The 15,292-nt window shown below is 34.0% G+C and overlaps 1 protein-coding gene across 1 annotated transcript; it reads right to left on the reverse strand.

Annotated features, from left to right (window-relative positions):
• Positions 1-5,106: 5,106 nt before the first annotated feature.
• Positions 5,107-5,451, reverse strand: LOC120599643 (E3 ubiquitin-protein ligase PPP1R11-like). Its single transcript, XM_039858723.1, has one exon. It carries the CDS (start codon positions 5,449-5,451, stop codon positions 5,107-5,109), a length of 345 nt encoding a protein of 114 aa, XP_039714657.1.
• Positions 5,452-15,292: the final 9,841 nt, after the last annotated feature.

The following is a 15,292-nucleotide window of genomic DNA, read 5'->3' on the forward strand; positions in this document are numbered from 1 at the left end:
AAAGCCCATAATAGAAGATCACCAAAGTCAGGGCTTTGTTATCTCTTGCACTAGCCTTTTACCTGTAAGAAAACTGAAGAGACAAAGTGAAGGTTTGTTCAAGACCTCAGGCAATAGGAAACATTGTTAGACCTTGGCAACCTGTTGTTCTTAACCCTCATATCCTACTAGCATCCATCCCAACTGAAAGTAAATCATTTACTGTGATTGACTTATGTAGTGCATTCTTTAGTATTCCAGTCGATGAAGCTAGCCAATGTATTTTTGCCTTCACCTGGACAGAAAAAGAATTTCCCTGGGCAATAATGCCTCAGGGTTTTACAAAGGACCCTATTTTATTTCTCACAAATCCTGAAGCTAATCTAGATTGTATAAATTTCCCTAGGAGCTCTACTCTGTTGCAGTATGTGGATAACTTGCTTCTTTGTTCTTCCTCCCAAGCCTTCACACAAGGAAACATTACCCATCTATTCCGGGCTTTTGACCTTGAAGGGACACAAAGTCTCTAAAGGAAAGTTGCAGTTTGCCCAAATCCAGGTTAAGTATTTAGAACATCTGATATCAGAAGAAGGGCTGCACCCATATCTAGATAGGATTCATGGCCATGTAGAGAAATATTTTCACAGTGTATCACAGTAATATTTTCAAAGAGATAAAAACTCCAAAGAGCACAGTCTGAAACCTGGGGATTTTGTATACTAGAAAAGGCAACTCCATAAAGAATTTCTCAGCTTTGTGGGAAAGGGTCCTATCAGGTACTATTGAGCAACCCTTGTGCCAATAAACTCCAGGCAGCAGACTTTTGGATTTGCGTGTCAAACCCAAAGAAGGCACCAAACGCTGACTGGACTTGCACACCACTCAGTGATTTGAAATTAAAGATGTCTAAAAACTGAAGCAGGCAGCATCCAAAGGAGACAGCTTTCTCAAGGCAACTGGGCCAGGCCCATGCACCCTTTTCTTACTTTTGCTTTTTACTTTATTTCCACTTCTCTCTCTTGAAAGGAAAATGTACTTGAACGCATTTCCCAATCTATTTCAAAAGGAGGAAACCTCTCTGGTTGCTTGATCTGCCATTAAGAGCTTTGATCTAAGACAGTTAAGACCCCTTATTTCACTACCTTCAGGTTTGGAATCTTGGCTTGGAACCATCATATAGGCTAAGTTTGTTATGCTGTTTTTAATTTTGCTCTATATTTTGAAATAGTACTTATATGTGAAAATTACACTAAGATAAAGTCATTCCAACAACTAACTTGGCTTGAATCACAAGTAATGTTACTCTTCTTTGAATTCTTCTTGTGCTGTCAAAAGTTACAACAGCAAGGTCTTCATTTCCTCACAAATTTCAAAAGATACATTTTATGAGCTCAAACTATAGTCTAAGCAGGGTATATAGTACCTTGATGTAAGTGTAAAATATATTTTCATATTTCAAAATTTATTAACTATAAAATTGAGAAGTTTCCACCTAACCTTCAATTGAAAGTAATTAATTCAAAATGTAATAACATTCTAAAAGGCAAATATCAAGATGGAAGTATAATATATATGAGGGTTTTTTTTGTAGTTTTATGTGATGGATATGCTCAATTAAAATAATATGGATATGAATTGATAGCATTTGGCAGTACTTTTCTGTGTAAAAGAAATTTTCCAAGGTTAAATATGTAAAATCTTAATACAAATCAGCATTAACAAATAAACATTTTACATCTATTTTGATGATAGGGAACACTAACTTTGAATATCAGTTGACCAAGATGTTATCTCAAAAAGAATATTCCATTCTGCTCAGTAATAAAGCTATATTTCAAAAAAGTGTACTAAATTATTATTAATGTATTTTGATTTTTTATTAATATTAGTTTTAATATTAATTTTTGAGATTTCCCTCTTCTTATGTAGGTGTTTATGTAATAGCTTTAATTTAGTCTCTTGAACCACAAATCCTAAAATATTTATTCTCTGGCCCTTTTCAGAAGATATTTATTGACTTTTGTTTTTAAGAAATATATCTCTTACTTGTTATATCTTCTAAGTATACCCAGGAATTTTATACAGTAACTAAAATCTCAGGCAATGGCAAGAAAATAAATATGTGTGCATGTGAGAGTTTGTGTATGTAGTGACCGGAATCCTTTCCCTTATTTGGGGAGAAATTCTAGATCTTAGGGGAATAAAATCTCTAATAGATTCATTTTCTTAAGCCCTTTTTCAGTTGTTCTTTGAGCAGAGCCTGTGCTTTGTACTTTTTTTTTTTTAAGTTTCTAGAATCTCAGCTGAGAAACTGCATTGAAACATTTCTTCTAGGTATTTTATGCCTCTTTTTCTTCCTATTGACAGGTATGTTACAGCATTTTCACAGCCAAAATAACATATATCAGATACAAGTGATCAATTCTTTAAAAATTCTTTTAAAAATTGCATAAATTTGCAATAAATAAAAATTATAACCGTATCTATTAAGGTTCAATGTGTATAAATTCTGGGCTATCTTTTGAAAAAGTTGCAATGATTTAAGAATCCAAAGAATGTAATATGTGCTGTTTAAACTTTAAACCTCATAGATAGGACATCAGAGAATTTTCTAAGAGGTTATTCCAGGATCTCTAAAAAGTGTTTTGATTATAATCTCTGTAGCTTGTAACGGCTTCTAACACTTCTGTTCTTCTAGAATTCTAATCTAAGAGACAGAACAAATTCTGTTCTTCCATAGGGATTAATTGTTAAGTAGTTCATACAGGGTACATATTAAGGTCTTCAGACTGTTGAGCTAAACAATCTGATGGGATTGATTTCAAATCCCATTTCCACTTATTATCTGTGTGGTCTAGGTTAAAATAATCACTCTGTATCTCAATTCCTAAGCTGTTCTATTGCGATAACAATAATATCTACTTCACAGGGTTATTGTGAGTATTAAATGAGTTAACACAAAGGAAAAAATGGGAAATTTAGACCAATCTTCCTTGGGTTGAAACTGGAACCAAACCCAAAAAGCAATGAAAGAATTTTAAATCTTCTTAACATTAATAAAGAGCCAACAAAACAGTAAAAAATTTGTTAGACAAAAACCCATAAAATAGGAATCTAGTGTTAAATCCACCACTTTGGACTGACTTAGTCTGAAGAAGGGGAACATTTGCTTATTCTAAAGTCATGGCTAAGAAGTTTATCTGTACTTTTGGCTACTTCATTGTGTTATGCTGATAAAATTCAGTCTACAGTCCACCAAGAGTAGATGACTTTCATCTTGACCCGCAATGGGCAAAACCACATTAGCAAGGATAAATATGAACCAAACTCGATCTCTGATGGACTGTAATCCTACTTCAATTCATTTGGAAAGCCCAGAAAATACTGAGTCCTGAATTTAGGTTAAAATAATACCAGATTTCTAGTGACCTAAGAAAGCTAAAGAAAAAAAAAAAATCTTTGGAGGAACATACTGTCATCTTAGGCCTCAAATTTCTACAAATAATTATTCAAAAACAAAGTCTAGCATAAAATCAAGGAAAAAAAACAGACACACAAGGAAACAAGAAACTATGAGCAAAAACCATGAAAGAGAGTCAGATAACTGAAGCAAATCCACAGGGACAGTAAATGCTGAAATTATCAGATAACAGGCTGTAAAACAATTATGCTTAGTATGTACAAGGAAATAAAAGCCAAGTCAAAAATTTTAAGCAGAGAGTTCAAAAGTATAATATGGAACATAACAATTGGGAAAAGTACTAAATTGAATTTCTAGAAATAAAAAGTACAAAAAACAAAATTGAGTATATGAGTTTAACAGTTTATTAGGTATATCTGAAAAGATATTTGTGAACTAGAAGACTGATAAGACACAATTCAAATAAAAGTTGAAAAGTGCTGGAAAATAAGGATGGTAAATAAAATATAGAAGAATGTCTAATATGATTTTAAATTGGAGTCTCAGAAGGACAGGAAAAAATGGAGCAAAAGCAATATTTGAAGAGATAGGGGCTGAGTCTTTCTCAGAACTCATTTCCAAAATGAGTTAATATACATAAATCCCTGAGGACAGTGCTAGACACATAAAGTATTCGATAAATTCAAGATATTATTTATTCTATCTCATAACACTTCCCTAATGATTCTTTGATATTGCCTTTCCCCAAGTTCACATTTCATTTTAGTATTTCTAAGATATGTATCATGCCTAGAAATTGGTAAGAGAGGTTATGCAAAAGGTGGAGGAAGTGAGAACACTGGCAAGAATGCTATTTAAGTGAAAGCTCATAGGTTTGGGTGGAAAATAAGTTGAACTCAGGAGTTTGATAGATTGAGAGGTCAGCACAGATTTGGGGAACTAGAAGTCTCTGTGAGGTCATAGGATAGTTTTGGAAGTGAAGAGGTGACAGAAGTGAAAGAATAGAAATTTGAGATCAGAAAGTAAGACCTTAAAACATACATAAGTAAGATCTCTAATCATAAAACTTAGAGATAGAACAGTATTAATGATGACTAGTTTCATAGTATGACCATTGGTATGGTTTGACACATAAGAGTAGATATAAAATATTCAGTTCATATAAAGCGTCATCTATAGGGACATTGATACAACCCAAGATGAAAGCAAGAATAGAATGGAATGGGTAAATATAAGGTAAATGAATAAGCTTTTGATACAAAAGAATAAATTGGCACTCATTAGATGATAGACCGTTATGGGTAGCAAGTATAAACAAAGAGGCAGCTCTGTGGAAAGTAGGGTTTGGGCTGTGATAACATTGAACTGACCAGAAAGAGATGAGAGCACTATCTAGGTCTGTAAGGAAGAAAAGTGTGCTTTTGTAGCTTGAGAAGCCTGAGACCTTAAGTTATAAAACAGTAGTCATGTAGTACCAGAGTTTCCAGGTACTCTATTGGCCCCTTTGTTTCTCTTCCTGCCTCTCTTCACTGATACCCTTTCCATCAAGCAAATGAGAGACAAAGCACACATCATAAGAGAGTCAAACTGCTTGTTTAATCCCTGAGCAGCAACATGGATATATTGCACTCCAGTCTGATTCAGGGATGGGGGAGGCTAAGTGGGGCTTAGTTCTTCATAGGGGAAAGAAGGGGTTGAGATTGGTCTCAAGGTTTTGTAGATGAGGTGCTAGGATCTCTGGCTGGAAGGGCACGACGCCGCCCCTTGTGATGACCCCAGACACATAGTACAACATCACAGTTATCCTCATCCTCTTTTTCACTCTCTGAGGAGCTTTCACCAAAGGCTCGGGGTTTTTCATAAATGCAGCAGCATTTAGATGAACGACGGCCCAAGTGCTCATTGTCTACAGTGTCACTTGACCATTCCACCTTCTTGTTTGGCTTCCCTTTCTTTAAAGTAGTTGGTACATTGCTATTCTTTACCTCATTTGCCATGGTAACTGTGGGCTCTGAGATAACTTCTCTCACCTTAGATGTCGACTCTTCCATAGCAGTACTGCAAGGGGAACAAAAGAGGGAAGTGATGTATCCAAAAAGTCTGGGGAAAATATAGATCTAAGCCCAAATCAGAGTCAGAGTCAGAATTGGGATACTGAGTCTGTTTCTCAGCCTTAGATTCCCCACCTATAAGGCATTCAGCTCACTCTTGCTTCTGACTTGCTGTGTGTGATCAAACTCAGATTGTGGAATCACAGAACAGAGTTTAGATATCAGAGAAACTGAAGAGGTGACAGGAAAGAAAACTGAGATAGTTTGGTTCAATATCCTGTCAGGTTAAAGAGCAAAATGTGTTTTTAAAATATGTAACTTTATGAAGAACATCTTGGGAAAACCTATCAGTGGACCTTTATTTATAGTTTTCTTTGAACAGTGACATACCACACCCACACTTATACACCCTAAACACACACACACACACACACACACACACACACACACACACACACCACACATGATTCTTCCTTCCCACATAAATCACACTCTATTTGAGAGTGGCTGTAGTCTACTAAAAATGTTGATGAGTGTTAAAGATAAAAATGGAAAATAATTCAGGTACCATATTAAGAGGGGAACTTAGATTTCATGCTGGAGGTCTCCTAGGACCATTGGAGTTTTATCAGCTAGAGAGTGAATTTTCAGGTCTGTATTTAAGAATTTTCACTATAATAGCTATGTGGAGGCAGGAAAATGATAATTTAGTTTAGAGAACAGCAGTTCAGTTCGGAGGTTGGATGAATAGTAATAACAGCAAAACTTAATAAAGGATAATTAATGTACTAGCACTGTTGGTAACAGAAGGAAGACAGTTGTCAATAAATCTATCTCTCTGTAAAAAAAAAAAGAAAACTTTTGATATTATGGGTAGTCATGAGTCAGAATATAAGAAGAATTCGATCTCATGAGGGACAGAGGAAGAAGTCTGAACAAGGAAGGTTAACATATGGCAAAACAGTAGTCCAGAAAACAGTTATGCCTGGATTCTAAATGGTCTCCTTTACACACGTACTGGTACAATGGAAAAAACTCCACGCAGTCTTTCAGGTCTTATCTGAGTCTTCTGTCAGCAGCCATCCCTTAGGTAATCAGCTTTGCTTTTGCCTTTTGTTATGCCTATCACCATAACAACTGACAGACACAGAAGGAGGGCGTGTCTCCATCTCCTAGGAGATAAGTCTATGAGTAGTAGGTGGACTACTACTTGAGTAATATTGAAAAATATTGTCCCCCACAGCAACTTTTCTTGCGAGACATCCAGATGTCCAATTAACTAACACTGATACTAGGTCTTTCAAATTCTTGTCAGTGTGTGGCCAGGCTAGGGGATTTCATTTCCCTTTTGGATATGTATACTAGATTTGTGGTTCTCAAATGCTGGTGTGCATCAGAATCTCTTAAGAAATGTGTTTAGAATACAAACTCTATGCTCCAATTCAAAAAGACTAGAATTCAAACATAATCCAGACATCTGAACTTTTACAATCTATAAATATGGTTTTTAAATGGGTTTAAAAACATTATGTGGCCTAACATTTTGTTAGTCGAACAAAACCACATCTGTAGCCCAAATTTAATTCATGAGCCAACAAAATCCTATCCTAGCCTAGGACATTCAAATCTTATTTAAATATTTAAGAAAAAAACTATGTGGGAGGTACCTTTGTTTTCTCTTTTTAAAACTATGTTAAATAATTTGAAAATTACATAAAATTTTCAAAAATAGTATCAATCCTCTAACTTCTCCCAGTGATAACATCTTACGTAGCCATAATCAATCAAATCCTGATTATTAACACTGATAAAATACTGTAACTAAGCTATATACCTTATTCTGTCTTTACATGGACCTATTATCATTTTTTTCCTATTTTGGTATTTAGTTCTATAAAATTTTACTGCATGTCTAGTTTTGTGTAACCACCATCAAATCAGGATACAAAACTATTTCATCACCCCAAAGAAATTCCCTCTTGATATTCCTTAATATCCATAATATCCTCCTATGCTCCAAATCCTGGCAATGAAAATCTGTTCTTAGTATAATTTTGTCATTTTGAAAATGTTATATATGTGGAAATGTAGAGTATGTAATATTTTGAGATGGGCTTTTGTTTTTCACTCATCATAATGCCCTTGAAATTCATCCAAATTGTTGCTTACTCAATCTGTTTTTTATTACTGATTAATGTTCCATTTACAGATTACCATAATTTGTTCATCCATTCACCTGCTGAAAGATATTTGGGTTGTTTTCATTTTGTGTTATTGCAAATAAAGCTGTTGTAAATGTTTAAGTAAAGCTATTAGGAGAACATGTTATCCTATCTCTAGAATAAATTCCTAGGAGTACCATTGATGGGTTGCCTAATGTACATTTAACTTTATTAATAACTTCTAAACATGTTTCCTGAGTAACTATACCATTTTACATTCCCACCAGCAATGTATGAGAGATCCAGTTGTTCTGCATCTTTGTCAGCACTTGGTATTGTCGGTGCTTTAAAATTTTAGCCATTCCAATATATGTACAATGATATAACATCGTAGTTTTAATTTGCATTTCCCTGATGATTAGTGACATCTAGCATCATTTTATATGTCTTTGGCTATTTGTATGTCTTCTTTGGAGAAATGTCTAATCAGGTCCTCTGCATATTTTTTAATTGCACTGTTTGGGGGTTTTTGTCATTAAGTTGTATGAGCTTCTTATATATTTTTGAAATTAATAACTCATTATAAAATGTGTCATTGGTAAATATCTTCTCCCATTCAGTCTGTTGTCTTTTCATTTTTTCGATGATATTCCTCACTGTGCAAAAACTTTTTATTAATATAGTCCTATTTGTTTATTTTTTCTTTTGTTTCCATTGCCCAAGGAGGTATATCCACAAAAGTACTGCTAAGAGCAATATCAAAGTGTTTACTGCCTGTATTTTCATCCAGAAGTTTATGATTTCAGGTCTTACGTTTGAGATTTTAAACTGTTTTGAGTTAACTTTTGTATATGGTGTTAAGAAATTGGTCTAGTTTCATGTTTTGCATTTTCACAACACCATTTACTAACAATATCTTTACAACACTGTATGGCTTAGAGGAGAATTTCACCAAACATTCCAAGAATGCCTATCATTCTCAAACTGTTCCAAAAATTCAGAGGGAGGAAAATTTCCCAAGCTCATTTTATGAGGCCTCTACGACCCTGATTTCGAAACTAGTCAAATACATTACAAAAATGAAAATTATAGGTTTATATTCCTGCTGAACATAGATGCAAAAATTTTCAACAAAATATTAGCAAACCAAATTCAGCAATACATTAAAAAAATTATACAACATGATGAAGTGAAAATTATTCCTGGAATACAGGGTTAGTTCAATATTTGCGAATCAATTAATGTGATACACCACATAAACAAAATAAAAATAAAAATCATATGATCATATCAGTAGATGCAGAAAAAGCACTTGACAAAATCCAGCATCCGTTTATGATAAAAACCCACAGTAAAGTAGGAATAGCGGAAACATACCTCAACGTAATAAAGGCCATATATGACAAACTCATAGCTAACATCATATTCAATGAGGAAAAGCTAAAAGAATTTCCTTAAGATCGGGAACAAAACAAGGATGTTGACTTTCAGCACTTCTATTCAACATAGCATTGTAAGTCCTAGCCGTAGCAATCAGACCAAAAAAAAAAAAAAAAGAAAGAAAAAAGAAACAAAAGGCATCCAAACCAGAAAAGAAGTAAAACTGTCATTATTTGCAGATGACATAATACTCTAGAAAAAGAACCCTAAAGATTGTACTAAAAATCTATTAAAACTGATGAAAAAATTCAGTGCAGTACCAGGATACAAGGTGAATCAGAATTCAGTTACATTTTTATACATCAATAATGAACTATCAAAAAGAGAAATTAAGAAAACTATCCCATATACAATTGCATGAGAGGAAAAAACCTGGGAATAAATTTAACCAAATGACCTGTACTCAGAAAGTCATAAGACATTAAAGAAAGAAATTAAAGAATATTAAAAAAATGGAAGAATATAGCATGCTCATGAATAGGAAGAATAAACATCATTAAAATGTCCGTATTACCCAAAGCAATCTATAGACTCAATGCAATCCCTGTCACAATACCAATGACTTTTTTTTTTTACAGAATTAGAATAAGTAATCAAAAAATGTATATGGAACCACAAAAATCCCTGAATAGCCAAAGTAATCTTGAGAAAGAAGAAAGAAGAACAAAGCTGGAGATATCACACTCCCTGATATCAAACTATGCTACAAGACTATACTAATCAAAATAGCCTGGTACTGGCGTAAAAACAGACACATAGATCAGTGGAACAAAAAGAGTACCCAGATATAAGCCCATGCCTATATGGCCATTAATCTATAGCAAAGGAGGCAAGAATATACAGTGTGGTAAAGAGAGTCTCTTCAATAGATGGTGTTAAGAAAACTGAACAGAAAAGTACAAAACAATGAAACTTGATTACTTTCTTATACCATATAGAAGAATAAACTCAAGATGGTTTAAAGACTTGAATGTAATATCCAAAATCATAAAACTCCTAGAAGCAAACATAGGGAGTAAACCCTATGACATTGCTCTTAGTAACATATTTTCTGATGTAACTCTTCAGGCAAGGGAAATAAAAGAAAAAATAAACAATTAGGACTACATCAAGTTAAAATTTTTACACAGCAAAGGAAATCATTGACAAAACGAAAAGACAGCCCACTGAATGGGAGAAGATATTCTCCAATGATACAAATGATAAGCAGTTAATATCCAAAATTTAAAAAGAATTCATACAACTCAACACCAAAAATACAAACAATCCAATCAAAAAGTGGGCAGAGGACGTGAATAGACATTTCTCAAAAGAAGAAATACAGATAGCCAATAGAATATGAAAAAATGCTTATCACTAATCATCAGAGAAAGATGAATTAAAACCGCAATAAGATATCACCTCACACCTGTTGGAATGGCTATCATCAATAAATCAACCAACAACAAGTGTTGGTGAAGATGTGGAGAAAAGGGAACTCTCGTGCTCTGTCGGTGGGATTGCAAATTGGTGTAGCCACTATGGAAAACAGTTTGGAGGTCCTTCAAAAAATTAAAAATGGCTATGTGGTGACAGAAGGAAATCTAACTATGGGTGATGAACACATAATGCAATATATATATGCTTTACTGTTGAATTGTACACCTGAAACTTACTTAATTTCATTTATCAATGTCACCATAATAAATAAGTAAATAAGTAAGTAAGTAAACAAACAAACAAACAAACAAATAAATAATTTAAATATAGAACTACCTTATGACCCAGCAATTCCACTTCTAGGTATTTATCTGAAAAAGACCAAAAGGCTAATTTGAAAAGATATATGCACGTCTATGTTCACTGCAGAGCTAAGATATGAAAGCTATACCTAAGTGCCCATAAATAAACAATTGGACAAAAAAGATGTAGCACTTGGCCATGAAAAATGAAACCTTACCATTTGGGACAACATGGATAGACCTAGAGGACACATGATAAGTAAAATAAGTCAGACAGAGAAAGACAAATACCATATGATCTCACTTACATATGGAATTTGAAGAATAAAATAAACAACAACAATAAAAAAGAAATAGACTCAGAGATACAGAGAACAAACTGATGGTTGCTAGTTGGGAGGGGATTTAGGGAGCTGGGAGAAAACAGTGAAGAAATTAAATACAAATTGATCGTTATAAAATGGTCACAGGGATGTAAAGTACAGTATAAGGAACATAGTCATTATGTTTAATAACTATGTATAATGCCAAGTGGGTACTAGACTAATTGGGGGGATCACTTTGTAAATTATACAGATGTCTAACCACTATGCTGTATATATGAAATTAATGTAAAATAATATTGAATATCACCTGTGATTGAAAAAACAATATCTATGCACCAAACCATAGAGCTCCTAAATATATGAGACAATCTTTGACATAATTGAAGAGATAAATAGACAGAAATATAATAATAGTAGGACTTTAATAACCCACTCTCAATAATGAATAGAATAACCAGACAGAATAACCAGACAGAAGATCAAATACAGGCCTTAAACAACACTATAGAGCAATTGGACCTAACAGCCATATACAGAACATTTCAGCCAACACAGAAAAGTACATGTTCTTCTCAAGTGTACATGAAACATTTTTTAGGATAGACAACAGTTAAGCCACAAAAAAGTCTTAAAATCAAGAAGATTGAAATCATATAAATGTTTCCAACACTCTTTTAAACAATTAATGGTCGATGATGAAGCAGCAAGAAATATTATAAAATCCCTTGAGACAAAAGAAAATGAAAACATAACATACCAAAACTTTTAAAATGCAGCAAAAGAAGCACTAAGAATAATGTTTATAGTTGTAAGTATGTATATTAAAAAAGAAAGATCTCAAATAAATAACCTAAGTTTACAGTTGAAGGAACTAGCAAAAGGGGAACAAAATAAACTCGAAGCTGACAGAGGGGAAAAATAGTAAAGATTAGAACAGAAGTAAATGAAACTGAGAACAGGAAAACAATATTAAAATCAATAAAAATGATAATTTTAATAATAACAAAATTGACAAACCCTTAGCTATATTAACTAATAATGAAAGGGAGAACACTCAGAAAAAAAGAAACAAAGTAGGACACATTAGAACCAATGCCATGGAATTTAAAAGAAATATAAGAGAGTACTATGAACATTCTATGCCAAAAAAATTGGATAACCTAAAAGTTAGGAATGAATTCTTAGAAACTCACAACCTACCAAGACTAAGCCATGAATAAATAAAAGCCTGAAGGAACCAGTAAATAGTAAGGAGATTGAATCAGTAATTAAATACCTCCCAGAAAAAATTCAAGACCAGATGGCTTCACTGGTGAATTCTACTGAACATGTAATGAAGAAATAAAACCAATAGTCCTGAAACTTCTTAAAAATTGAATATCAGGGAGTACTTTCATACTCATTTTATGAGGCCAGCATTATCCTGATATTGATGCCAGACAAAAAGACTATAAAAAAACAAAAAACAAAAAACTGATGTCATCAGCATCATGGCAGAGTGAGACAGCTCCTTTACATTTTCTCTTAAATTTACAGCTATTCGGACATCTATGATGCAACGAAGTTTTCTCCGCTCAACAGACTATGATGTATAAGATATCTACACATCGGTACATCAAAAGCTTCCTGTATTGGAACATGTATGGCAGGCAAGACAGGGGAGGGACAGGGACAGTGCCTATATATACATGGTTCCCAGGCCACTGCAGTTGAGCCTATAGTCACAGAAAACATGGTGGAGGAGTCAGGGTGTGGCCCCCACTACATGGACTGGTAGAGGTTAAGACAGGTAAGCAGCAGCATTGGCACTGGACTTTCCAGCCCCTTCCCCGAGTTGTGATGGTGTTCACACCACTGGAGAGACTGGAAGCAGCAGCAGAGACATATCTCTAGCCTCTCAGACACAGCAGAGTTGTGCCAGTGGCCACAAGGAACCAGGTAGCGGTGTGGTGGGCTTGTGCACATGGCTTCCCCCACCTGCCGTGTCACCCTGCTCAGTGGTGATGTCCAAAGACCCAGGCAACCTACCAAACCTATCACCCATGCAGTGACCTTAACTATCACAGCTATTCCCCCACCATGACTCCTGAGGCACAAGTAACCCATGTAAGAAAACTAAAAAACTTGAACTATAGCACCATCTACTGGAAAAATAAAGAATGTCCTCTAATTATCAACCTGTTGCATTATTAAAATCAAAATGATGCCTAAATAAGGTGTTTACTCCTTATTTTTACTCCTTAGCAGAGTAATAACCCATCAGGAACCATGAACAACCAAAGTAACATAATAACATCGAAAGAAAATGACAATTCTCTATAAATCAAACTCAAAATATTGGAAGATTGTGATTTAAATGATGGCGAATTCAAAATAGGAGTGGTGAAGGAACTCAACAAGATACAATACTCAGAAACACAGTTCAATGAGCTCAGTAATAAAAATAATGACCAAAAGAAGTCCTTTACCAAACAGATTAAAACTATAAAAAAGAAACAATCAGAAATTCTCGAGTTGAATAACTCAATAAATGAGATGAAGAATGCATTGAAAAGCATTGGAAAAAGAGCACACCATATAGAAGAGAAAGTTAGCAAGCTCAAAGACAGAAATAGAAATCATTCAAGTAAAAGAGAAGATAAAACTAAGATTTGAAAAAATGGAAGACTATTTTTTTGGAGAACAATATGACTCTATTAGAAAGGGCAACATAATGAAAATGGGTGTCCCAAAAGAAGAATAGAGGGAGAAGAAAACAGATAGCCTATTTAAATAAATAATTGATAAAAGGCAGAGAGTGGATGGAATAATTAGACAGCAAGAGACTCACCTATATGCTGCCTACTTGAGACTCACATCAACTTTAAGGATACACATGGGCTCCAGAGATGGGATGGGAAAAAGGAGTCCTAGCAAGTGAAAACCAAAAGAAAGCAAGGACACCTATAACTTATATCAAACAAAGTAGGCTTTAAGCCAAAAGCTGTAAAAGAATAAGAGACAAAAAAATGTAGTTATATAATGATAAAGTTATCAATTCAAGAGGATATACTAATCATATGTATACCCAACATCAGAGCACCTAAATATATTAAACAAATATAAACAGATCTGATGGGGAAAACAGACAACAAACAATAGTAGTGAGGGGCTTAAATACCCCATTTTCAACAATAAATGAATTATCCAGACAGAAAGTTAATAAGGAAACTTTGAACTTCAACTATAGAGTGATTAAATACTGAACATTCCGTCAAACAACAAGAGAATACAGACTCTTCTCAAGTGTACATGGAACGTTCTCCAGGATAGATTTTATGATAGATCACAAAACAAGTCTTTACAAATTTAATAAGAATGAAAGTATACTAGGTATCTTTTCTGACCATAATGTTATGAAACTAGAAATCAATAACCAGATGATTTCTGAAAAATTCACAAATATGTGGATATTGAATAACACATTTCTAAACAAACTATAGATCAAAGAAGAAATCGAAGTATATCTTGAAAGAAATGAAAACACAAACACAACATAAGAAAACTTATGGGATGCAACAAAGCAGTTATAGAAGGGATATGTATAGTGATAAACACCTATGTTAAGAAAAAAAAACTCAAACATCTAAAATTTACACTTTAGGGAATGAGAAGAAGAAGAAACTAGGCCAAAGTTAGTAGAATGAAGGAAATAAAGTTCCAATCAGAAAGAAGTAAAATAGAACCAGAAAAACACAAAAAATGAAAGAAACAAAGAAGGATTTGACAAACTGTTATCTATATAAATAAAAGACAAATTAAAAAAAATCAGATATGAAAGAAGAGACTTTACAGTTGATACCACAGAAATTCAAATCATGAGACTGCAATAAACAATTATACACGAACCCATTGGATAATCTAGAAGTGGATAAATTCTTGAAACATACAATCTATTAAAATAGAATCTCGAAGGTGTCTGGTCAAGAGGACAATTAGGAAAATGCTGTGCTTGGCTCCTCTCACAACCGCATCAAAATTACAACTAAACTACAGAACAGCCATAATTCGGAGTCTCCTGAAATCTCGCTGAACAGAAGTCCTGCAACTGGGAACACAGAAGAGGCCACCTCAAGATTGGTAGGAGGGGCAGAGAGGCAGAAAAGCTGGTCTCAAACCCACATGTGGCAGTCAAGAATCAGGAAGGATATCT

Source organism: Pteropus medius, unplaced genomic scaffold, assembly GCF_902729225.1.
Source record: "Pteropus medius unplaced genomic scaffold, Ma_sr-lr_union100, whole genome shotgun sequence".
NCBI lineage: Eukaryota > Metazoa > Chordata > Mammalia > Chiroptera > Pteropodidae > Pteropus > Pteropus medius.

What these genes read in the sequence shown, in the direction of transcription:
- LOC120599643 (XM_039858723.1), bottom strand. Translation starts at nt 5,451, where the DNA reads ATGGAAGAGTCGACATCTAAGGTGAGAGAAGTTATCTCAGAGCCCACA.